Raw genomic sequence first — 20,177 nt, 5'->3', positions numbered from 1 at the left:
TATATGAACCAAGAAAGAACAACTGTAGTACCAATGAGAGTGGACAAGAAAGGGCTAAAACAGTACAGATTTAAAATGTTAAAAATGAATCAAGTGAGGAAGTGGAAGAAGAAAGATTTGTGGAAAATGGAAGCCATGTCAAAGAGAAGGAAAACCAATTAAAAATAAATAAAATTAGATAAGAGCAAGAAAATACTGAACAAAATGGAAGTGTTTGAGAAGGCCTTGTCAACGGCCTTGGGTTGGAGCGGCTTCTAGATCATCTGCTAACTGGAGATGAGTGGGCATGGGTGGGGCTGGCACAGCAGGCTTGCTGTAGGACATCTAAGGCCAGCAGGGTTGTCTGTGCTCACTCACCCCACAGCTTACTGCATTTGTACCACAGCCCCTATCATCTGCAGAATTTGTGTATCAGAGGGCATGGTAAATGTCCACCTGCAGTCTATTTCTGGATGCCTGAAGGAGGGGGAGGAGCAAAGTCCACTGATTTCTATCCTGAGTAGGTTGATGCTGGGGATGGGGAGAGAATGGGGGTGTAGCCAGCACCTTTCTGCCTTGGTGTCAGCACTCAGGCATGACCAGGCTGAAGCACATGCAGTTGTTTCTTTTGAGGGCAGGACACCTGACTGAAGTTCCCCCTAAGGTTCTCACTCTCTGTTGTTAAAGCCTCTTGTTAGGGTTGTGACAGAATCTCTCTCCCCATTTTACAACTGCAACTTGTCCCTGCCACAGTGGCAGAGTGGCCCCAGGAACCCTGACTGGTGATTGCCATAAGTGTTCTGATGTGGTAGTTTGGTTCCTAAAAGATAGGAGCCTTCTCCAGGTGGCACCTCATTGCCACACGCTGAGACATGGTGTGCTATGCAGGGGGCTTGGCTTTCTTTTCTAACGCTGTCTTGTCATGCAGGTGTCATTTTGAGATGTTTTTAAGCCTTGTGGGAAATGTGGGTTTGCCTTCTGTTAGGGCTGCGTTTCCCACCACCTTGCTTGTAAGGCATTGGGTCCTCCTGACTCCCTCTGTCGGGCAGCTCTGAGCTGGGGAATGCTTGCATTTTGAGTTCCCTTCTTCATGCTGCTTGCTTTTCCTGCCTTCCCGTGACTCCTGGAGTGTTTCTCTTCTTGAAATAGGAGTTCTTCTTTGCTGCCCAGATGTTGTTCATGTAGTCAAGTGAGGGTTCTTCTTCCACAGTTTGACCGCACAGTTCCTTTTCTACTTTTAAAATATATATGTATTTCCTTTTTTCTAAGAAATATTCTGCAGTAAGAGGGCTTTTGCTTTTAACTTGAACTGTAATTAATTTTATCTCTTTTACCTTAAATTCAACTAAATTTTTACAGAATGAAAGCACGGAGCACACTGCGCACAGTAGGAGATAGCTAAGTGAGCATGCCACTCAAGAGTCTGAGTTTGCTTTAGGAGTTCTGTTAGCTACCTCTCCACAGAGGTGGCCTAAGAATATCTGCATAGCAGATATTACCTTACAGTTCATCACAGCAGCGAAATTACAGTCATGAAGTAGCAGTGACTTGGAAAGGGGCAGGGAGGAGACCAGGGAGGGAGTGTGGGGTTGGGGAGGGAATGAGGGAGCGGGATACAGCTGGGACACAGAGTTAACAAAATGTAACTAAAAAGAAAAAATAATAAAAAAAATAAAAAAAATAAATAAAGTAGAGATAATAATGCTTGACTGAAAAATTATTTTAGAAGTTGAACACTGACACTTTGTGTAGAAATTCCCAATGTCAAGAGTTTATGGTTCATTCAGAAATAAATGTCTTCTCCTTAAAAAAAAAAAAAAAGTAGCAGTGAAAATAATGTTATGGTTGGGGTCATCACAACAGGAGGAACTGTATCAAAGGGTCGCAGCATTGGGAAGGCTAAGAACTACTGCTCAACAAGAGAATGTCTGACCCTGAATTACCCACAAGAGTGCTGGAGGCTATTGTTGCACTTCTGGGAAGGGCAGACATGTCTTTTCAAGAGGTGTTACTCACTGTTTCTGGTTCTTCCTATTCACACTGGCCTCAGCATTTTGCTCTGAAGGTCTGAAGATAAGTTTTGATATGATATAAGGGTGTGTGTGTTTATTATAGAAATATTCATGTGAAGGAATGAATCCATTTTATGTAGACATAATTATTTAGCCCATGAATACCTATTAATTTTGTGTATTAAATTATCTTTGAATCTAAATCAGAGGATATGTCTAACTCAGTATGTGTACATGTAGAAGTAGTTCATCATCAATTCAAACTGCTAAAGTACTGAGTCTCACTTTCTTTTCCATAAATAAATGTAATAATATTTATTATAGAAGACTGATATAAAGACAGAATAAGGTAATACATGGAAAATATACTGATTACCACTTACACTACCAAAATGCAGTTAATGTATGATATATGTAATACATTACTTCAGCTTTCTCTAAAAACAATGCTAATGAAACAGTTCTTTTCAGTTCCAGAATTGCAGATGAGAAAATAGATGGTGTGAGCTGAAGAATTTTCTGAGTTATAGATAAATGGGCAAAAGAATGCAGCTATGTGTTTTTCTGCAAACAGAAAGTGTGATCTTTCACAAAAGCATACTTTCCCTAGGACATGATAAATGCTCATTGGTTTAGTCCTTTTTATTTTTCCTGACTTTTTGCTTAACTTCCCTCCACCCTCCATTTTAAGAAATAAGGTTGCATGGTGTGTTGTTGCACGCCTTTAATCCTCAAGAGGCAGGCAGGTCTCCAAGTGAGTTCAAGGACACCCAGGTCTACACAGAGAAACCCTATCTTCAAAGAAATAAGACTATAGACATACACTTTTCAAGAGTACTAGCTTTCCTGCCCAAGCTCACAGCCTTATTCATAGCTGTGTTCTTCACACCTACTTCATTGACTCTTACATCACACACAGTTGTGTCTAGTTTCCTGCATACTCACTTGGAATATTGAAATGTTTTCTGTGTCATCCAATGGAAAATAAAGTAGTCACGTTTCTGTTTAGCATTTGCTATATGGCTAGCGCAACCAAGGAACTGAAATTATATCTTAGAGTAAATTACGGGTGCTGCTGTCTTGAATTTTGCCAAAAGCTTTAGATGCTTGAATGGTCTTTGGGTCTGTGCCATCAGCACTTTCAGTGTGTTGACTAATAGTGATGCCCTTCCTTCCAGGCTGAAGACCTTAGCAGAAGAGCTTACACAGACACAGCAGTTGCTCTTAAGCAAGGAGGAGGCAGTCCTAGAGCTAGAGAAGAGGATTGAAGAATCTTCTGAGACCTGCGAAAAGAAGTCTGAGTGAGTAATAGGAAAACCATCTGAAAGAGCACAGTTTAATTGATGCATTTTTACTGAAATGCCTGCTATGTGCTGGTATGGGCATGGCATTTCCAGAAATGGCAGTTTTCATGTTGAAATGATGAAATTTCACATGACTCTGGAAAACTGTTTCTGTGGTTCTGTAAAATGTGATGGCTCATTTTCATGTCAACTTGACACAAACTAGAGTCATTTGGAAATGTAAGCAAAATAAACACTTTCTTTCCTAAGTTGATTTAGTTCGTAGTTTCATCATAATGTTAGAAACCCTGACTAAGACAGATTCTTCATAAAACAAACAAACAAACAAACAAACAAACAAACAAAAAACTGGTCCAGTGTTTGTAAATGTAATGCCCTGATCACGTCTTAATGTTTTAAAAGTTTGAAATGTTTCATGAAGGATCCTTTGTTAAAAGCTGCCTTTTTTTTTTTTCTCAACATCTATATTTTTTTTAATGATACTTACTGTAGGCCCCTTTGTATAAAGGGGGGTAGAGAAGTATTCTCTAGAGATTGCCTGATGTTACATTAAAAGGCAACCAAATAAACTAATTAGATTATACTAATCTACTTTGCATATAAAGATCAGTTTCAGATTTACTTTGCAATTTTTGCTTTCCTGGTGTTTGTGTTGCTGATTTCTAACTTGAAAATACTTTTCTGGGTCTTCTGATTTTACTTGTTTTAGTACATTTCTGGCTTTTCTTTTTTCTTTCTTTTTTTTTTTTTTTTTTTTTGAGATGTGTGTGAAAGCCAGAGTACAATGTCATTTGTCTTCCTCAATTGCTCCTCAGCTTATTTTAGAGGCAGGGTCTCTCATTGGGCTGTAACTTGATGATGTAACTAGATGGGCTGGCTGACAAACCCCAGGGATTCTCTTGTCTCCCTGGCAGTGAGATTATAGGTGTTTGTATGCTTGGCCTTAGAGTTTTGTTTTTCATTTTCATTTATTCTTTAGTAATCATATGCATGAATACAATGTATTTAAATCATACCAACACTACTTGTCTCCTCTCTGACTCCCCGCCACTACCTCATGCCCTCCCATCTTCATGTCTTTTCTTTGTTGCTCTCCTCTGCCTTTTATTCTCCCCCTCCCACCCACGCAAGTGCTGCCAGTGTGTGCATCGGTGTAGGGCACCACCCTCGGGGAGCAGCAGGGAAGCCTACCACACTGTGAGGAAAACTGACTCTCCCTTTCTCTGCAGCCCTCAATTGCCAATATTTCCTTAGGTAGGTGTGCAGCCTTCTTTCTCTCTGCTGGAGTTTGGACCGGCTTGATCTTGTGTGGGTCTTGTGTTGTCGATCACAGCTGCTGTGAGATCATGAATGTTCAAAGGACATTACTTGGTAGCAGTCTTCCTGGCTTTTGACTTAAAATATTTTCACTCCCCCTTCTGCAGTGTTCTCTGAGCCTCGTGGGGAAAGTGTGTGATCTAGACGTCCTGTTCAGGACTGAGCATTCCAAGTTAACAACCACCCACTGCATAAAGAGGCCTGCTTGGTGATGGGTGGGAGTTGTGCTTGTCTGTAAGGATAGTTACTTAGGGGCACTTTAATTCTGTGCCTATTTAGCAGACTCCTAGTAGTGCCTGTGACCTTATCAGCCACAGGTTCTCGTTCTCGATTATAATATCAGGCATGAGTTTCCTCCTGTAGGACAGGTCTTAAATGCAATTAGAAAGTTGTTCATCTCCCAAAAGCATTCATGCCACTCTCGCACAGAAAAGTGTATCTTAAGATATCAAGTCAGTCATTATTGTAGTTTGCAAGGTTCAAAAGCTGTGTCAGACTGTTGATAGCTTTTCTCCCCTAACAACCTGCAAAGCTAGCAGGTAGGAAGGAAGCTCTTAGGTCAGTACCAGCTTAATCTCTCCATGTTCTATGATCAAGGTATGTGGTGTCTTTAGCAGTAGGGTCATATTATCAAGTTCCAGGGGGGCAACCAAGATCAGTGGCAATAACCTATTTTTTGTGAATGCTGGGGATTGAACTCAAGACCTCATGCTTGGGTGCAAGGACTTTACAAATTGAGCCATCTTCCTAACCCTGTTCCCTCTCTCTCTCTCTCTCTCTCTCTCTCTCTCTCTGCGTGTGTGTGCGTGTGTATTGTATACACGCACACATGTATATGCATATGGGGACCAAAGTTCAATGTTAGGTATCCTCGGATTTTTTTCTTTTCTTTTTTCTTTCTTTTATTTTTGGAGTCAGACTCCTTCATTGAACCCCTGAGCCCACTACTTTGGGTATGTTGGCTGACCAATGAGCTCCAGGATCTTTTGTGTCTCCCTTCCTCCCACCTAGCACTGAGCTTCAAATGCTCACCAACACACCTGGCTTTTATATGGGAGCTTGGGCTGGAACTTAATTCGGACGTTTGCATGGAGGGCACGCCAACAGCTGCACCCTCCACTCACCCTGCACCTTACTAATAGCTGTGATGACTTAAAATTGCAATATATACTGCTGTGCTTGCTCTAGTCCTACCTGCTCTCGTACTCTCACAAGTGCTTTGAATTTTCAAGGCTCTTGGGTTTTGTGATTTGTTAGATCTCCCTCATCTACACCCGCTCTTATTTTTATTATAACTTCTCAGATATTCTCGACTTCTGTCAAATTTCTGATCTTCTCACTTCCTTTGCTGTAGTCAGATGAATGTCGATATCACAGAAAAACGTAAAGCTTTAAATGGCTTTGTCCTTATTTTGGGGAACTAGATGCCCGAATTTACTCTCCCCCTTACTACCATCCTTAATGCCTATTTTTTGATATCTTTTATTTTTCCAGAAATTTTGTGTTATTTTGTATGTTATATTTTACGTTTTCCTCCCAACAGGGTCCGTATGCTCAGTTTTTAAATATTGACTCCAAATCCCCCTTTGAGGTGCTGGGAACAGTACTCAGGGCTGACACCTGCCGGCAATGGTCGACGCTCGCTCCCTTGTACCTCCAGCTCGGAAAACCCTTTTTTATTCTCCGCATCTCCTTCCGCTTACTCTTTGGCTCTGAGTTTGAACTCATCTTAGTAGTAATTCTTACTCCTTTTCTGAATTACCATTTAGTTCTCAACTCACACATACCTAGCTTTTGCCCCATTACTATAGAAGTCAGAAAGAATCTCAAAGTTTACTCGTGGCCTGTAATAGGGAAGCTAAATTTGGCAGCTTTCTTTCTGGTCCTCTTGATCACATCTGACAGGCTTTTCTATTCCGTGTTCCTTCTCTCCTCCTCGGCAGCCCTCCTATTCTGTTCTTTTCTTTGAAAATTTCACCACCTTCAGTTCGCGGTGCTGCCTCACACGTGCGTGAGGGCGTGTGCCGTTAATGGCTCCGCAGGTTGGCTGCTCTGTAGCGCTGGGACGTTTGGCCGCAGGCAACATGGCAGTCCCGTAGCTGAGGCCTGTCCAGGCAGGGCACCCTGGAATAGAGGTACCCAGAGGTAGGGGTGGAGCTGGCCTCGGACGTTATCCTCCTGCGGAGGCCTTGCAGGGTCATAGAATTTGTAGGAGTTAGAAGGGTTAGCAGGGCTAGGTTTTCAGAGTGAAGCCAATCACATAGCCTTTGTCACCCCAAGTTCTTATTGTTAGCTTTGGGCCATAATATGAGAATTAAAATATGAAATGTATTTATGGGACAAAACAGTTGTTTTGTTACTGCGCTCACTGATTCAGAAATTGGTGTATTGAATTTTGCCTTCATATTTATATGTTAAAATCTTTTGCCAAACAAATATTCTGAATAGGATTTCATGATGGTACATTTATGTTTTTTCCCTTAATATTTTCTGGGCTTGTCTTTAGATTGTTCCTCTCATATCTATCTTTCTTTCTATCTATCCATCCATCCATCCTACTTATCAACTTACCATTTATCTATCCTTTAATCATATACCCATTTACATATAGACTTAAATGTCTATCTCTGTACTTAAATACACATATGTAATGAGGATAATTTTTGCACTAGCTTAAAACATTATCTTACAATTATTTTTAGGGCCAGCTGTGGTCATAATTGTCCAACCTGTTTTTTTTTTTTTTTTTTTTTTTTTAGAAAAAGCGTTATCTTTATTTTTGTAATACTTTATTATATTCATATTCTTTGTTACTTGAAAGTAATAAAATGATAAAATTACATTTCTTCAAAAATACTATTTTTATGTTCATATTTCTGACTTATTTCTAAATAATAGAATCTGAATGGATTTTTACTTAATAGAATTATTTGTCCCATCAACATACAGTAGGGTCTTAAATTAAATCTTTGGGTTTAATATGTGCTTCTAAATTGCTAATATTTGCAGCTTCTGAAGGAAATTGAAAAGCTTATCCCTGGATTATGTAGGAACTGAGGTTGCCTGCTATGAAAACACATAGACTTATTGCCTTATAGTTTTTTTGGGTAGTTAATAATATGATGTTTTCAGACATTCTTACTGTTATTTTACCCTCTTCTTCTACAAAAATACCATTGTGTTTTGTGTTGGCCCTGCTCTGGTGTGCCATGATATTATATACCCAGTGAGACTTTACTGGTGAAAACTAAGTTTTCCTTTGCAGGCAGGTTACCAATTGTAAGATACCTTCTTAGGGGTGACCCTGTCTGCCTTGAATCTGTCCAGGTCCCCATGAGTGCTATATGAGTGAGTTTTTGTGAGTTTTACTATAAATACACAGCTAAAAAGTTTTTATTTATTTGTTTGTTTGTTTGTTTGTTTGTATTGAGACAGGTTTTCTCTGTGTAGCCTTGGCTGTCCTGGACTCAAGTTTGTACACCAAACCGGCCTCGAACGCACAGAGGTCTACCTGCCTCCATCTCCCAGAGTGCCAGTTAAAGTGTTTTATTTGGCTATTTGGTTAACATTTACCCTTTGCAACTATTATCCTCTTTATATGTGTAGTTATCTGCCTTTAGATATTTTCTTTCCATCCCTGCTAGCCTTTATGTAAGACTGTTGATAACAGTCCTTTCAGAGGATTATTTTTAAGTATACCACATAATTTTGCCTGCATGTGATAAATCATTCATTGAATAATCTTCTGGTTGTATATGAAAATGTGTTATGACATCTTACCTGATATATTTAGAACTATTTCTTATACTGTTGTCACAGTTGTGATTCTGTGGTACTTTGTTTTTGGTGTATGTTAGGAACTCCCCCCTCTTTCCTCCCTCCACTAAGTTCAAAATGTGTAAGCAGATATAATTTTTTCCAAGGTTTCCTGATTTAATGATGGTTTTAAAAATTAACATTCTTTGAATAGATCTTCTGAGAAATAGAAATGCCAATTTATTGCAAAAAAGCAATTACCAACTAATACGCAAGCCAGCATGAATTTACCAAGAAATCTGTACAGATCTTAAAAATAGGTCACAGATTACTGGATGAGGATGATATGCATGGTAATTATAACTTATTAAATTCTGATGTTTAGAGCAATCTGTCTTCTGGACATTTCTAGGTCTTCTACAAATACTCTTAATCATAAGTTCTGTTTCCCCCAACTTCACATTGTTCTCTGAAATTCCTTGAACTGTAATTGAGAAGACCAGCATTCTTTACTGTGGTCATTGGAACTGTCCCTGCTCAGTTAGACTGCAACTGAGTTCTTAAAATATCACTTGTCAGTAGACATCTAACTCAATAACTTAACTGTGGCTCTGTCTTTCTGTATTTATTCAGGTTATGTTTTCATTCTTTTAAGTAAGTTACCTCACTATCTAATTCAGAAGCAGTCACTGATTTTCAGTCTGTTGTTTCTTATCTATTAATAACTTAGCACAATGCACTTTTAAGATGCTAATGTCATATACTGTAAAGACATTCCTGCCAGCACTTTATTTTTCTTTATGATGGCCTTGTTGTGGGAAAATTAGTTTGAAATTCCCACTGTGGGGAGCCCCTAAAGGGCCAACTCTCTAAAGGAGGGGTGGGAAAATCTACTGTCTCCATGTTGGTCATAGCAGAAAGATTTGTAGACTTATGCTCAGTCAGTTATGGTCAAGTCTGACCCTCCTATGTTAGTTATCCCAGATTAAGACACACATTTCATATTGTACACAGCTCAGTGTGTATATCAGTGTGTGTACTGAGCTGTGCTCACATTGTGGCCATCACTTTAATTTTATTAGTTTTACCCCAGGAACATATCATACCTTAAGTATATAATCCTTGAGACTTGAAACTAATTTAATATTTTTATTTTAAATAAAAATATTTGTCATTTTTTTCAATCATTTTAAGGCCTGTGTTCCTAAACCTAACACCTGATGAGGTAGATGGTTTATATATAAAAGGAAATGAATGCCATAAATTATAACTTACTTGAAAATGTCTTGAGTGACTTATTTCCTTTTTATTAATTCAAATATCCAGTAAGCATTTTAATTAAAATCTGTTTTCATATTTTTTTATTCTAAAGGAGTACTGAAAGTTTACAAAAGCATAATCTGCACACACATAGACACATAACACACAGACACACACAGATATGCACATACAATACACATAATACATATACATACAGACATACACACAGACACACAAACATACATGCATATGGCACAAACACATACATACACAGACAATCACAGAGACACACACACTTTTTCATTAATGCTTTTACTTCTTGTAAAATAATATATATTAATTTCATTCTATTGTAGCATTGTGCTTCTTCTGGGACAAAAACAGGCACTTGAAGAGTTGAAACAGTCAGTCCAGCAGTTGAGATGTGCTGAGGCAAAGTGTGCGGCACAGAAAGAATTACTGGAGCAAAAAGTACAAGAAAATGATGGGAAAGAACCACCTCCGGTGGTAAATTACGAAGAAGATGCGCGGTCAGTCACATCGATGGTAAGCTCTGCAGCCGTCAGGCGCAGAAATAGAAGTGTCTGGGTAGTAAGTGAGCACAGACCTCGTTCTGATTTGCTGTAACAGATTATTACTCTTGTTGACATGCAGGTGCTATTAGACTTATTTGTAAATGCAGAATAGACTTACCTGTCAGTCACCTCAGAGAACACTTCAGGACTACCCATAGAGTCAGAGGACAGAAAGCTCTTCTCTTGTGTTCAAAACTGAAAGGACAGACTGCAGTTGTTTTTATTCCTGGGAGACGGCAGGAAGGTAGGGTATCATTTAAAGATAGCAGTAAGAATAAGGAGAAAGCTATTCGTTGACTATTTCTTAAGAAATTGTTTGCCTTAGATTGATAGTGTGTTTATTTTTTGACAGTATAAACAACTGATTTAGCTTAAAATTTTGCTTCTTAATTTGTTCAAATTTATAAACTTAAAATTTAATTTAATTTTAGTTTTATTAGCTGCTTAATGTCTACTATATGTATGTCAGTCTATCTATCTGTCTATTCATCCATCTGTCTGTCTACCCACTTGTCTACATAATGTATCTGTTATCTGTGTTGGTAATTATTAGTAGGGAGCAGTTTTGTTCACTGGGACATTTGGCAGAACCACTAGATACTACCAAGAGCTTGTTAACATCTACTGTGCACAGAATAGTTTCTTGAAAACTGTCCCAGTGAAAACTGTCCAGGCCAAAATTTCAGGAACGCAATGCCTAAGAAGTCCTTTGCTATATCTTTTTTTGTTTTCTCTGGACAGCTCAATGTATGCTATGGATGGAGGTATATAGTTGACATTTTAGTAATTTTTCAATTTATGTAATCTTAGTACGTTTGTGTTATATAAAAATTATAATATATAATAATTATGATTTATAAATAATAATATATAAACAATATAATAAATGTAATATGTTAAAATAAAACTAATGTGTTAAATAGATTCAAATGTCCCCACAGGTCATTTTTAAAACTTCAATAACATAGAAATGAATTTACAGTACTGGAATATTATAATTATTGCTGCTTTTGTTATTAATTGAATTTTGCTGATATACACAACACTTTGCAAATTGTAGCTTGTTTTCCAGTCAGAATCTGCCATGAGAATATTTCTTCTGCTTTATGATTCTTGATACCTATTGGATATACATATTTATTCAAAGGAATTCACATTTTTTTTCTGTCACTGGCCTTTGAGAACTTTTATCCTTCCTTTGGTAATGATTTGTAATATTTCTTTGTCTGCATGTGCGTGTGGAATTGGCTACTTAATTATTAGTAGTTTGACTCTCTTAGATTATAATACTTTATATAATTAATTTTAAGTAATTTAATATGCATATAACTTATGCTGGTACTGTCATAGTGGAATAAAAAGTAGTTATCCAAGTGACTGCATAATTACTATTTCCAGTGGATAGTGATTTTTAAGCTATCAGTTAAAAATCCTTCCTTTAATAATTTGTAATCCTTTAGAGTTTAATTCTTGTTATCAAAGAGATTTATTTATCAACTCAATTGAATAAGCAGTGTTTCATAGAAAATAAATAATAAAGTTTAAGAAAGCAAACTGCTTTTTGATACCATCAGCCTCCTCTTACACTATTTATGTGATGATTTATAAGTGAAGATACTACCTTGTTAATTTTAAATAGTGCTGTCTGCTTTACTGTCAACAATTTATTTTCAGTAATTGATATATAATTTTCAATATCTCTATCTACTCATTGAAACAATGTCTTTAGTAAGTCTTTAATTAAAAATCAAATTTTTGCCATGTGTGGTGAGTGTTTTTTACCTCTAATTCTAGCACTTGAGTGGCTTAGGCAAGATGATGGCAGTTGGAGACATCGTGGGAAACAATGTAAAACTCCATTGCAAAACAACCCAAACCAAACCGAAATGAAAATTTAGCAAAGCTTTCATTGAAAAATTTGTCAGATTTTCAAAACGAAAACTGTATATTTTTTGTAGTTTAAAATAATAAAGTGAAATTTTGTAAATTATATAGGCTATCTCACAGATAGATTGATATTGATTAAATGTTTTATAGTATTTTTTTGGAAGAAGGAATATATCTGATGCACAGTTCTTCTTATTAATGTTCCCTACTTGTATTGGTGAAATTTCTGTATTCTTTAACTTTTTCAATTAATATTTATGATATTTATTTTCAATTAGTTGAAAATAATAAAAATTATAAGGCTTAAAAATTTTCCCAAAATGACTACTTAAGGCATTGTTTTATGAATAATATTTTAAAACCAGCTAGACTGTATATGAGGGGGAGGGGACTTAAGGGGTAATGGGGGAAGAGACAGTGTCATGTGTTTTTCACTTGTGCTAGATCCAGATTTAAATATAGCTATCATCTGTCTGTCTATCATCTATATCTATCTACCTATCTATATCTATGTATCTTATCTATATATTTTCTTCCTCCCTTTTTCCTTCCTTCCCTCTGTTCCTCCCTCCCTTCCTCCTTTCTTCCCTCCTTTCCGTGTGGTGGGAGACATTGAAGGAAAAGGGTACTATCTGAGGTAGGAAAAGGCCAGCAGGTAGGGCTGGAAGAGTGCACGCTCTCTGTGAATCGAGGATTTATATTGTATTGTTCTTCAGTTCTAGTTCTTGAGATGAGAACCGTGTACCTCTGAGTCGTGTTAGGAGCATAGACTCTGTGTAGTCTCCCCTTGCATAGCTACACAGACATCAACATTTTCTAGTAACCAAGTAAGCATAAGCTGCTGGCTTTACTGTTTATTTATTAAACACGTTTCTTTAGTGTGCTTATTAACCTTCTAGTTACATAATAAGTATTATTTTAGTATCTGTGAATTGAGGAATTTAAACTTCCTTTTCACACCAGAGTTACCTGTTTTATTTTATGACAGCTTTGGACTAAGTATAGTGATTTTTGATGAAAGGATCGACATGCATGTCAGGTCTATGTGTCTAGAGCTGATGGCAGCCACAGAATTGCTTTCTTCTTCCAAAACATGTGTAGCTTTCCTATAAGAGAATTGATTTCATTTTATATTCCTCCAATTGACATTTCATGTCAACCCTTTGATAGACTGAGACACAGAATGCATGTATTGTCTCTGTATATACTGAACCGCTGTTCTTAGTTGAGCAGTGGTAGTGATAAGCACTTGTGCTCCATTTCCAACCAGTGAAATACCTTTTAAAAAATTGCCTGTCATATGACCCAGTGCTATTCTGTTTACAGTAGTGTCTGATGTTTTAGTCCTAGGAAAGAATACTAAACTTCACTGAATTAACGAAAGCACGCTGAGAGAATTGTTCAGAGTTTGCTGATTCTTACCTGTTCACTCATGCTTGACTGATATAAGCTGAATTCAGATCATCATGAAAACAGATACATTTCTTTTCTGGGTTTGTGTATATATAGACTTTATTTAATTGTTATCAATTTAAACATTTTAAATTGGTTTCAAGGATTTGATTCTTTTATAATATCTGGTAAAATTAAGAAAACACAGGATTAGACCTTTGCATCATCTTTTCCTGTACGATGCAGTGAATATTTTTTATCATCTTTCACTTGTATACTTGTGTTCTTATGATAAAAACTCATTTAATCAGAAAGAGTCTTAAGCAGACACATAAGTTAGGAGTGAAAACCATGAGTTTTTTTCTGTATTTTCAAGACATTAAGGCTATACAGATATGGTTATACAGACAGGTTGATTCAGATTTTCACTAGTGGTTTAACTTACAAACAGAAATTAATGCCTATGCATTTTCTAGCATTTGATGACAGCATACAATTTAGAGGTCTCATTTTAATTTAGTGGTTGCTCGTTATGCTTTAGAAAGTTGTGCCATGGAATTCAGTCATAATTGTTTCTATTTTGGAAGTCATACTATACTTTTATGATGATGGGATAATTAGTGTACGTACTTAATGTTTTCTGGTAGATAGAAAATAAAACAAACGTTGTCTATCCATATTAAGAAAAATTCTGGCCTTTTGTTTTTCATAGGAATATGAATGGCTAACTTAATTGTGTCATTTCTTATGGGTTTCTTGGCTGATTTGTAGGAATATTGCCTCTTTCCTACTTCCCTAACGCAGAAACAGTTGTGATGGTGTGTCAAGCAAGATGCATAATTTGATCGGGATTAGAGCGTGTGAGGTTGTCCCAATGTCCATCTCAGTTTCCCTAGAGTCTATTAGCTGAGTGGCTGGAGGAGTGAAAGTGCGGTTGCTCAAAAGCTTCAGATTTCTTGCCAAGACAGCTAAGACAGAGCATGACTGTGTGTAGGAGTTTAAAGATCACAGGGGCATGTCACCACTTTGGGTGACTCAGCTTTTGTTTTCAGTGCTTAGTCAGACTCTTTTAAGCTGGATTCAGTGGTGCTTGCTGACACTCCCAGCTACTATGGAGACTGTAATGATGATAATGCGAATTCAAGGCCAGCTGCATCACTTGACCCAGTCCTACCTCAAAAGAAAACTAAACAGAAACCTCCCAGGTCCCCCAATTTTGTTTCAATACCACTTCCCATAGCTGAAAATTGTACAGTGGATAATAGATATTTTATATTTGTTTAGAGATAGATCTATGACATTAGAAACATTTACTGGTCAATTCCTTAGCTGCTTTTTTTTAATGAACATTTCTATCTTTAAATTTTTGGGGGAATATTTTAGTATTAAAAATAATTGTTATCCTTGTGGGAACATAGTCTCTATAAAATTATTCTAATTTCCTCGTTGTCAGGATTAAAAAATGTTAATGATGGTGACTGAATGAAAAATTTCAGTCTTATTTTTTACCTTTGACTTACAGTTTTATTATGTATTTTACTTAATGTGTTATTATTTCTATTTAGTTATTAATTTCACTTTATAAATTTCTTTGTTGGATATATAGAAAATAAGTCTTAATGTCGATTTTAAAGATTTTCAAGATAAGTAATTGAAGAGCACTGAAAATTGCTATTTTATGAAGACATATTTCATTTTGGAGGGAACATTTTTATATATCACAGCTCAAATATATTTAAGTTTTCAAAGAGATTATTTGATTGAGAATTTGCTTCATTAGCACTTGGTGATATACACAGTCTCCTAGTCAGTTGTGTTGATTGTCATTTAAACAGAGTTGCTGAGAAGGGCTCACACTCTTAGTTACTGTTTACCATGTGATGGTCAGTTTACTAGGTAGAAAGTCTTACTGAGACATTATATTTCAGAGAATAACTTGTAAATGTGAGGACATTGTGGAAATTCATCATTTTCTAGCATTAAGGTTATATCTTATCTTGGCTTTGTTATTATCAGTAGATTAATTTTGTGGTTTGAAGGTCTGAGAATGCATCTAAACTCTTACTGTATGATCACAGCGTAAGCTATGTATCTTTGAAATAAGTGGCAAGTTCTAGAAACATTACACAATTGTCTTGAAGTTTAAGAAAGTAATATATGAAAATGGTTAGTTCAACACCTTGTATATGGGTAAGTTCACTAAAGAGGAAGTATAAACAAAAGGAAATATTATTGTATTATCTCCTAATTAAAAAATAACTTTTTAGAAATAGTCCTGACTGGCTCTTTGGCCTCCCCACCTCCCAAGGGAGGAGCAGTCCTGTTAGGCTACAGAGGAGAGCTTTGCAGCCAGTCCTGAAGATACCTGATAAAACAGGAGCGGATTAATGGAGAGGAGGTTCCCCCTATCAGTGGACTTGGCAAGGGGCACGGTGGAGATGAGGGAGGGAGGGACTGGGAGGGAATGAGGGATCGGGACACAGCTGGGATACAGAGTTAATAAAATGTAACTGATAAGAAAAAAATAAAATTAAAAAAAATAACTTTTTAATGTTGAAGACTACATTCTGTATTTAGCATACTTTAGTTCTTTTTAATGGTGCAGTAACTAAAGGTAAGAAATTACCAGCAGGTGGAGCTCAGTGTCAGAAAACCAAACATCTGTAATTGAGGTATCCTACTACCTTATAAAGCAAATGCATATTGGTTTTTAAATGTATATGGAGGCTTTCTGTTTTTATCATGCCTATCAGAGGCTGCTACCTTGCTGTGTAGTTTAAGTATGAAGATCTAATACTTTATTCTTATTTTAAATTCTTTTTTTTTATCTAACGCCATGTACAAGATATGGCAGTTCATTTAATGGCTAAAACACTTTTAATAAACTTAATTTATAAGCACTGGCCAAGAACTTGAACAATTTATTCTGTAAATGAACTGATGGTCTTAAGTGTGAGTTACCAAAACTGGAATCTGCCACTCAGGCAGGCTTTCATTTCTGTGTAAATGGGGTAACCTGTCACTTCCATCAACTATTCAAACCAAAATAAAAATGGGAGAACCACTTAATATCCAGCCTTCCACAAGTCTCATAGCAAGTTTTACTCTAGCCTAACCTCTTGTCAGCCTCTCCTCTGTGATGACAGGTAAACGCACCATAAGCTTGTTCTGAGTTATTTGTCAGTCTCCCTGTATGCTGCCTCCTCCTCCCTACATTTTCTTTTCTATGGACAGTGAGCTCATTATGTGAATGAGCTGTCTTATTGTGTCTGCCTGTCTCCAGTGGCAACCTCTTCAGTTAAGTGAGAGTCACATTCCTTATTGTATCACAAACTACATGATTTTTGTCTCTGAGTACCAGATTTTATTAATACCCACTCTTCCTCACTGGCCACCCTGAGCCATCCTGCTTGTTGTGTTCTGAATATTTCAGGCTTCTATTTTTTCTTTCTTGATGTGTGTTTTCTCTATAATATTCTTTCCTACCTTTTCATAGAACTAACTACCATCCTTTCATTATTTCTTAGGATATTCTTTTGTCTGTATATTTTTAAATATGTATTTTTATCTTTTTAAGAATTTCCTACATGCATTCAATACATTTGATCATTTTCCTTACTCCTTCCACTAACTCCTCACAGATTTACCACCCAGCTCCACTCAAGTTCATGTCCCCTGTTTTTTTTTTCTTTCTTAATCTATTTAGTCTAGTTTGTGCTGCTTATGTATGCATGATTGTGGGTGTAGGTGATCTTCTAGGGAATGATCAGCATACCGGGGGACACACTCTTAAAAAAACCAACTCTCCCTGCAGCTATCAGCTGTGACTAGCTCCTCAGGTGGGGCTGGGACTAATGATCCCTCCCTACTCCATGCTCAAATGGGGATTGTCTTGATCTTTTGCAAGTCTGTATAGGCAACCACAGCTGCTCTGAGTTCCTGAGATCAGGAATCCTGTTATGTCCAGAAGACACTGTTTTCCTCAGTCTTCCTCAACCTATGGCTCTTACAATCTTTCTGCCTCCTCCTCCCCGAATATTGACAGGATAGGATATGATATAGATGTTTCATTTAGAGCTGAGTACTCTATAGACACTTCCTCTCTGCACCTGTACCAGCTCTGAGGTTCTGCATTAATTGCCTGTTCATTATACATAGCAATTTCTCCGATGAAGTCTGGAAGCTGTACTAATCTATGGGTATAGGGGTATGAATACAGAGAACAGTTTCGTATGAATTCCACTTAGATAATGGCAGATGGTTCACCCCTGGGATTCCCAGTCACTCTTGGTCAGATTTATAGTATGTGACAAGTGTTTCCCCCTATGGAGCAAACCTTAAACACACTCAGAAAGCAGGTGGCTATTCCCATTGCCTTTGTGCCACAGTTGCACCCATAGCCGTGTCTTGCTATGCCAGTGGTTATCGTAACTCCCAGGGTTCGTAGCTGGCCTAGACAGTGTGGCTTTTCTCTTTGAGCTGCCTTCAAAGGCACATTGTGATATTGTGAAGGCTAGCCAGCAAGGAAGGAGCTTCATGGTTGGTATGGACTTGATTTCTCTGTCATATGACCAAAGAGTGTAATTTCTTTCCCAGTAGTGTCTTGTCTTCATGTTCTCATGCATGTAAAAGAACAATGTCAGTGACTTTGTGGGGGGAGCGGGGGGTGTCTCCAGTTCACCCCTGACACTTGGCACTGGCTTTTTGTTTAACAATCTGTGGCTTTTGGGAAGATTATCATCCCTCATGTAGAGTGATTCCCACTAAATTTTTTATATATGAAAAATAATGTGGAGGAGGCTTATAAATACTATTCCTAAAGGTCTTTTGTGTTAGTTATTCCCCATTTTCTGTCCTACTTTCCTATCTCTCTCCCCTCTTAAATTTGCTTCTCATTATCTTCCTTTCCCCCTTCATATCACATGTGCTCTACTCATCCCCTTCTCCTAAGCCCTTTTCCCCTCCCCTCCAGTTACCCTTTTCTGGTTTCCTAGATTCCACAGATACTACAAGTTAAACAAAACAAATCTAAAGATGTAGCACCAAGGTCCACATATGAGTGAGAACAAGTAATATTTGGCTTTGGGCCTCTAAAGTTACCTCATTCAATATATTTTTTCCAGTTACATCCATTTACCTGTGAATCTCATTTTCTGTATAGTTGACTAAAATGCTACAGTGTATAAGAGTTTTCACTGTCTGTTCAGCAGCTGAAGGCTATGTTTAGTTCCGGCTATTGTCAATAGAGTAGTGATGAACACAGAGTAAGTATCTCTGTGGTAGGACAGAGGCCTCTGAGTCCATGCCCAGCAGTGGTATGGCTGGGTGTAGGGTAGGTCTAGTTTTTGGTTGGTCACCACATTGCTCTTCAGTGGCTATACCAGTTTGCCCACCCACCAGTAGTACATGACTCCTGTGCATCCTTACCAGCATTTGCTGCTCTCTCCTTTTTCATTTTCTTAACCATCTGACTGGCATCTCAAAATAGTTTCAATTTGCATTTCAAAGGCCATTTTTCTCAAGAGATTTCTCTAGCTATATTGTTACAATGAACCTACTTATGGCCTTGTATACGCTACCCTCATCATTTACCCTGTTGTCCTTTGTCTTTTCTTACATGGTATAAATCTTTATATCTTACAAAGACATAAAAAATATCTTCACCAATAATTACTAAACGGCGACTATAACTACCATTTTTTTTTTGTTGTTGTTGTTAACAAAATAGTCAATAGCTCTTAGCATTTTCATGGGTTAAATACTAATATGTGTATTGGTATATGTATTGACTCATTTATTTAGGGGTATCTGATATTTATTTTGTATATTCTCCCACATAATGCCTATCTATGCCCAAATTTAGGTCAAGAAGACAGACACTTTGCTTTCATACACTGTTGTTTGCTCTGCCTTGCATAGTACTTGCTATATCGACTCATCACGTAAATATTTTTCAAATGTTGGACAGGCTGTTAGAATGCCTGGTTAGAAGAGTCATTGGATATTTACATAAAATACTTTTCTAGGGGAAAGGGGACATTTTCAAGCAACAGAATCACGCCTGACTGTTTTCAGAGTCTCTATGAAGGTAACAGTATGTAGAGAATAGTCTACTTGGGTTTTAGAAATGAGATTGACAGGAATATGTATTGAAGGTTACAGTTTGTTAAGTTACCTTTGGAATGGGAAATACACTTTTACCATGGCCCTTAAACTGGTTTAGATTTAGAAGGCAAAGGATGTTTATTGTTCAGATATATGAAATTATGGATTCCTAACTCATCCCTTCTATGGCCTTTGTTTTAGCAACCAGGAACTAATGAATCGTCCATATGATTACTGTCTTTATGCACGTTCTGAATGAGGTCTGCTTAGCAACAGCAGGTGATTCAAATACTTTTAGTCACAGAAAGCAAAACCACAGGTATACATGATGTAGAAAGAAACACCAGATTTAGCTTATTTCTGGGGGTAAACTAAGAACTGAATATAGCTGCTTTAGATTTTTACTTTTTGACTGTAAACATTAATTTTCATTTATTTTTATCTCCAAGATTGCTTGCAGATTTAAAATTTTGTGATTTTTTCTGAGACTTGGTGAGTGCCTGGTACCTAGTAAATCCTCACTGACTACTGAAAGAATAAATGAATAGAACCAAGCTGTAAGTAAGCGACAAAGATAGGAAAATGTAAGT

At 37.2% G+C, this 20,177-nt stretch overlaps 1 protein-coding gene across 4 annotated transcripts in view; it reads left to right on the top strand.

Moving 5' to 3' along the window:
* The window catches only part of Fer (FER tyrosine kinase), a 305,523-nt gene that overhangs the window by 75,920 nt on the left and 209,426 nt on the right, over positions 1–20,177 (top strand). For all 4 annotated transcript variants that reach the window (XM_055628366.1, XM_055628367.1, XM_055628368.1 and 1 more), the window contains 2 exons: positions 3,170–3,292; positions 9,985–10,174. In XM_055628366.1, coding sequence (XP_055484341.1) covers positions 3,170–3,292; positions 9,985–10,174 — 313 coding nt within the window. The remainder of the gene's footprint in view (positions 1–3,169; positions 3,293–9,984; positions 10,175–20,177) is intronic.

This window comes from Psammomys obesus, unplaced genomic scaffold, assembly GCF_907164565.1.
Source record: "Psammomys obesus unplaced genomic scaffold, mPsaObe1.curated_primary_1811, whole genome shotgun sequence".
In the NCBI taxonomy this organism is placed as follows: domain Eukaryota; kingdom Metazoa; phylum Chordata; class Mammalia; order Rodentia; family Muridae; genus Psammomys; species Psammomys obesus.
This window is presented reverse-complemented; position numbering and strand designations above follow the sequence as displayed.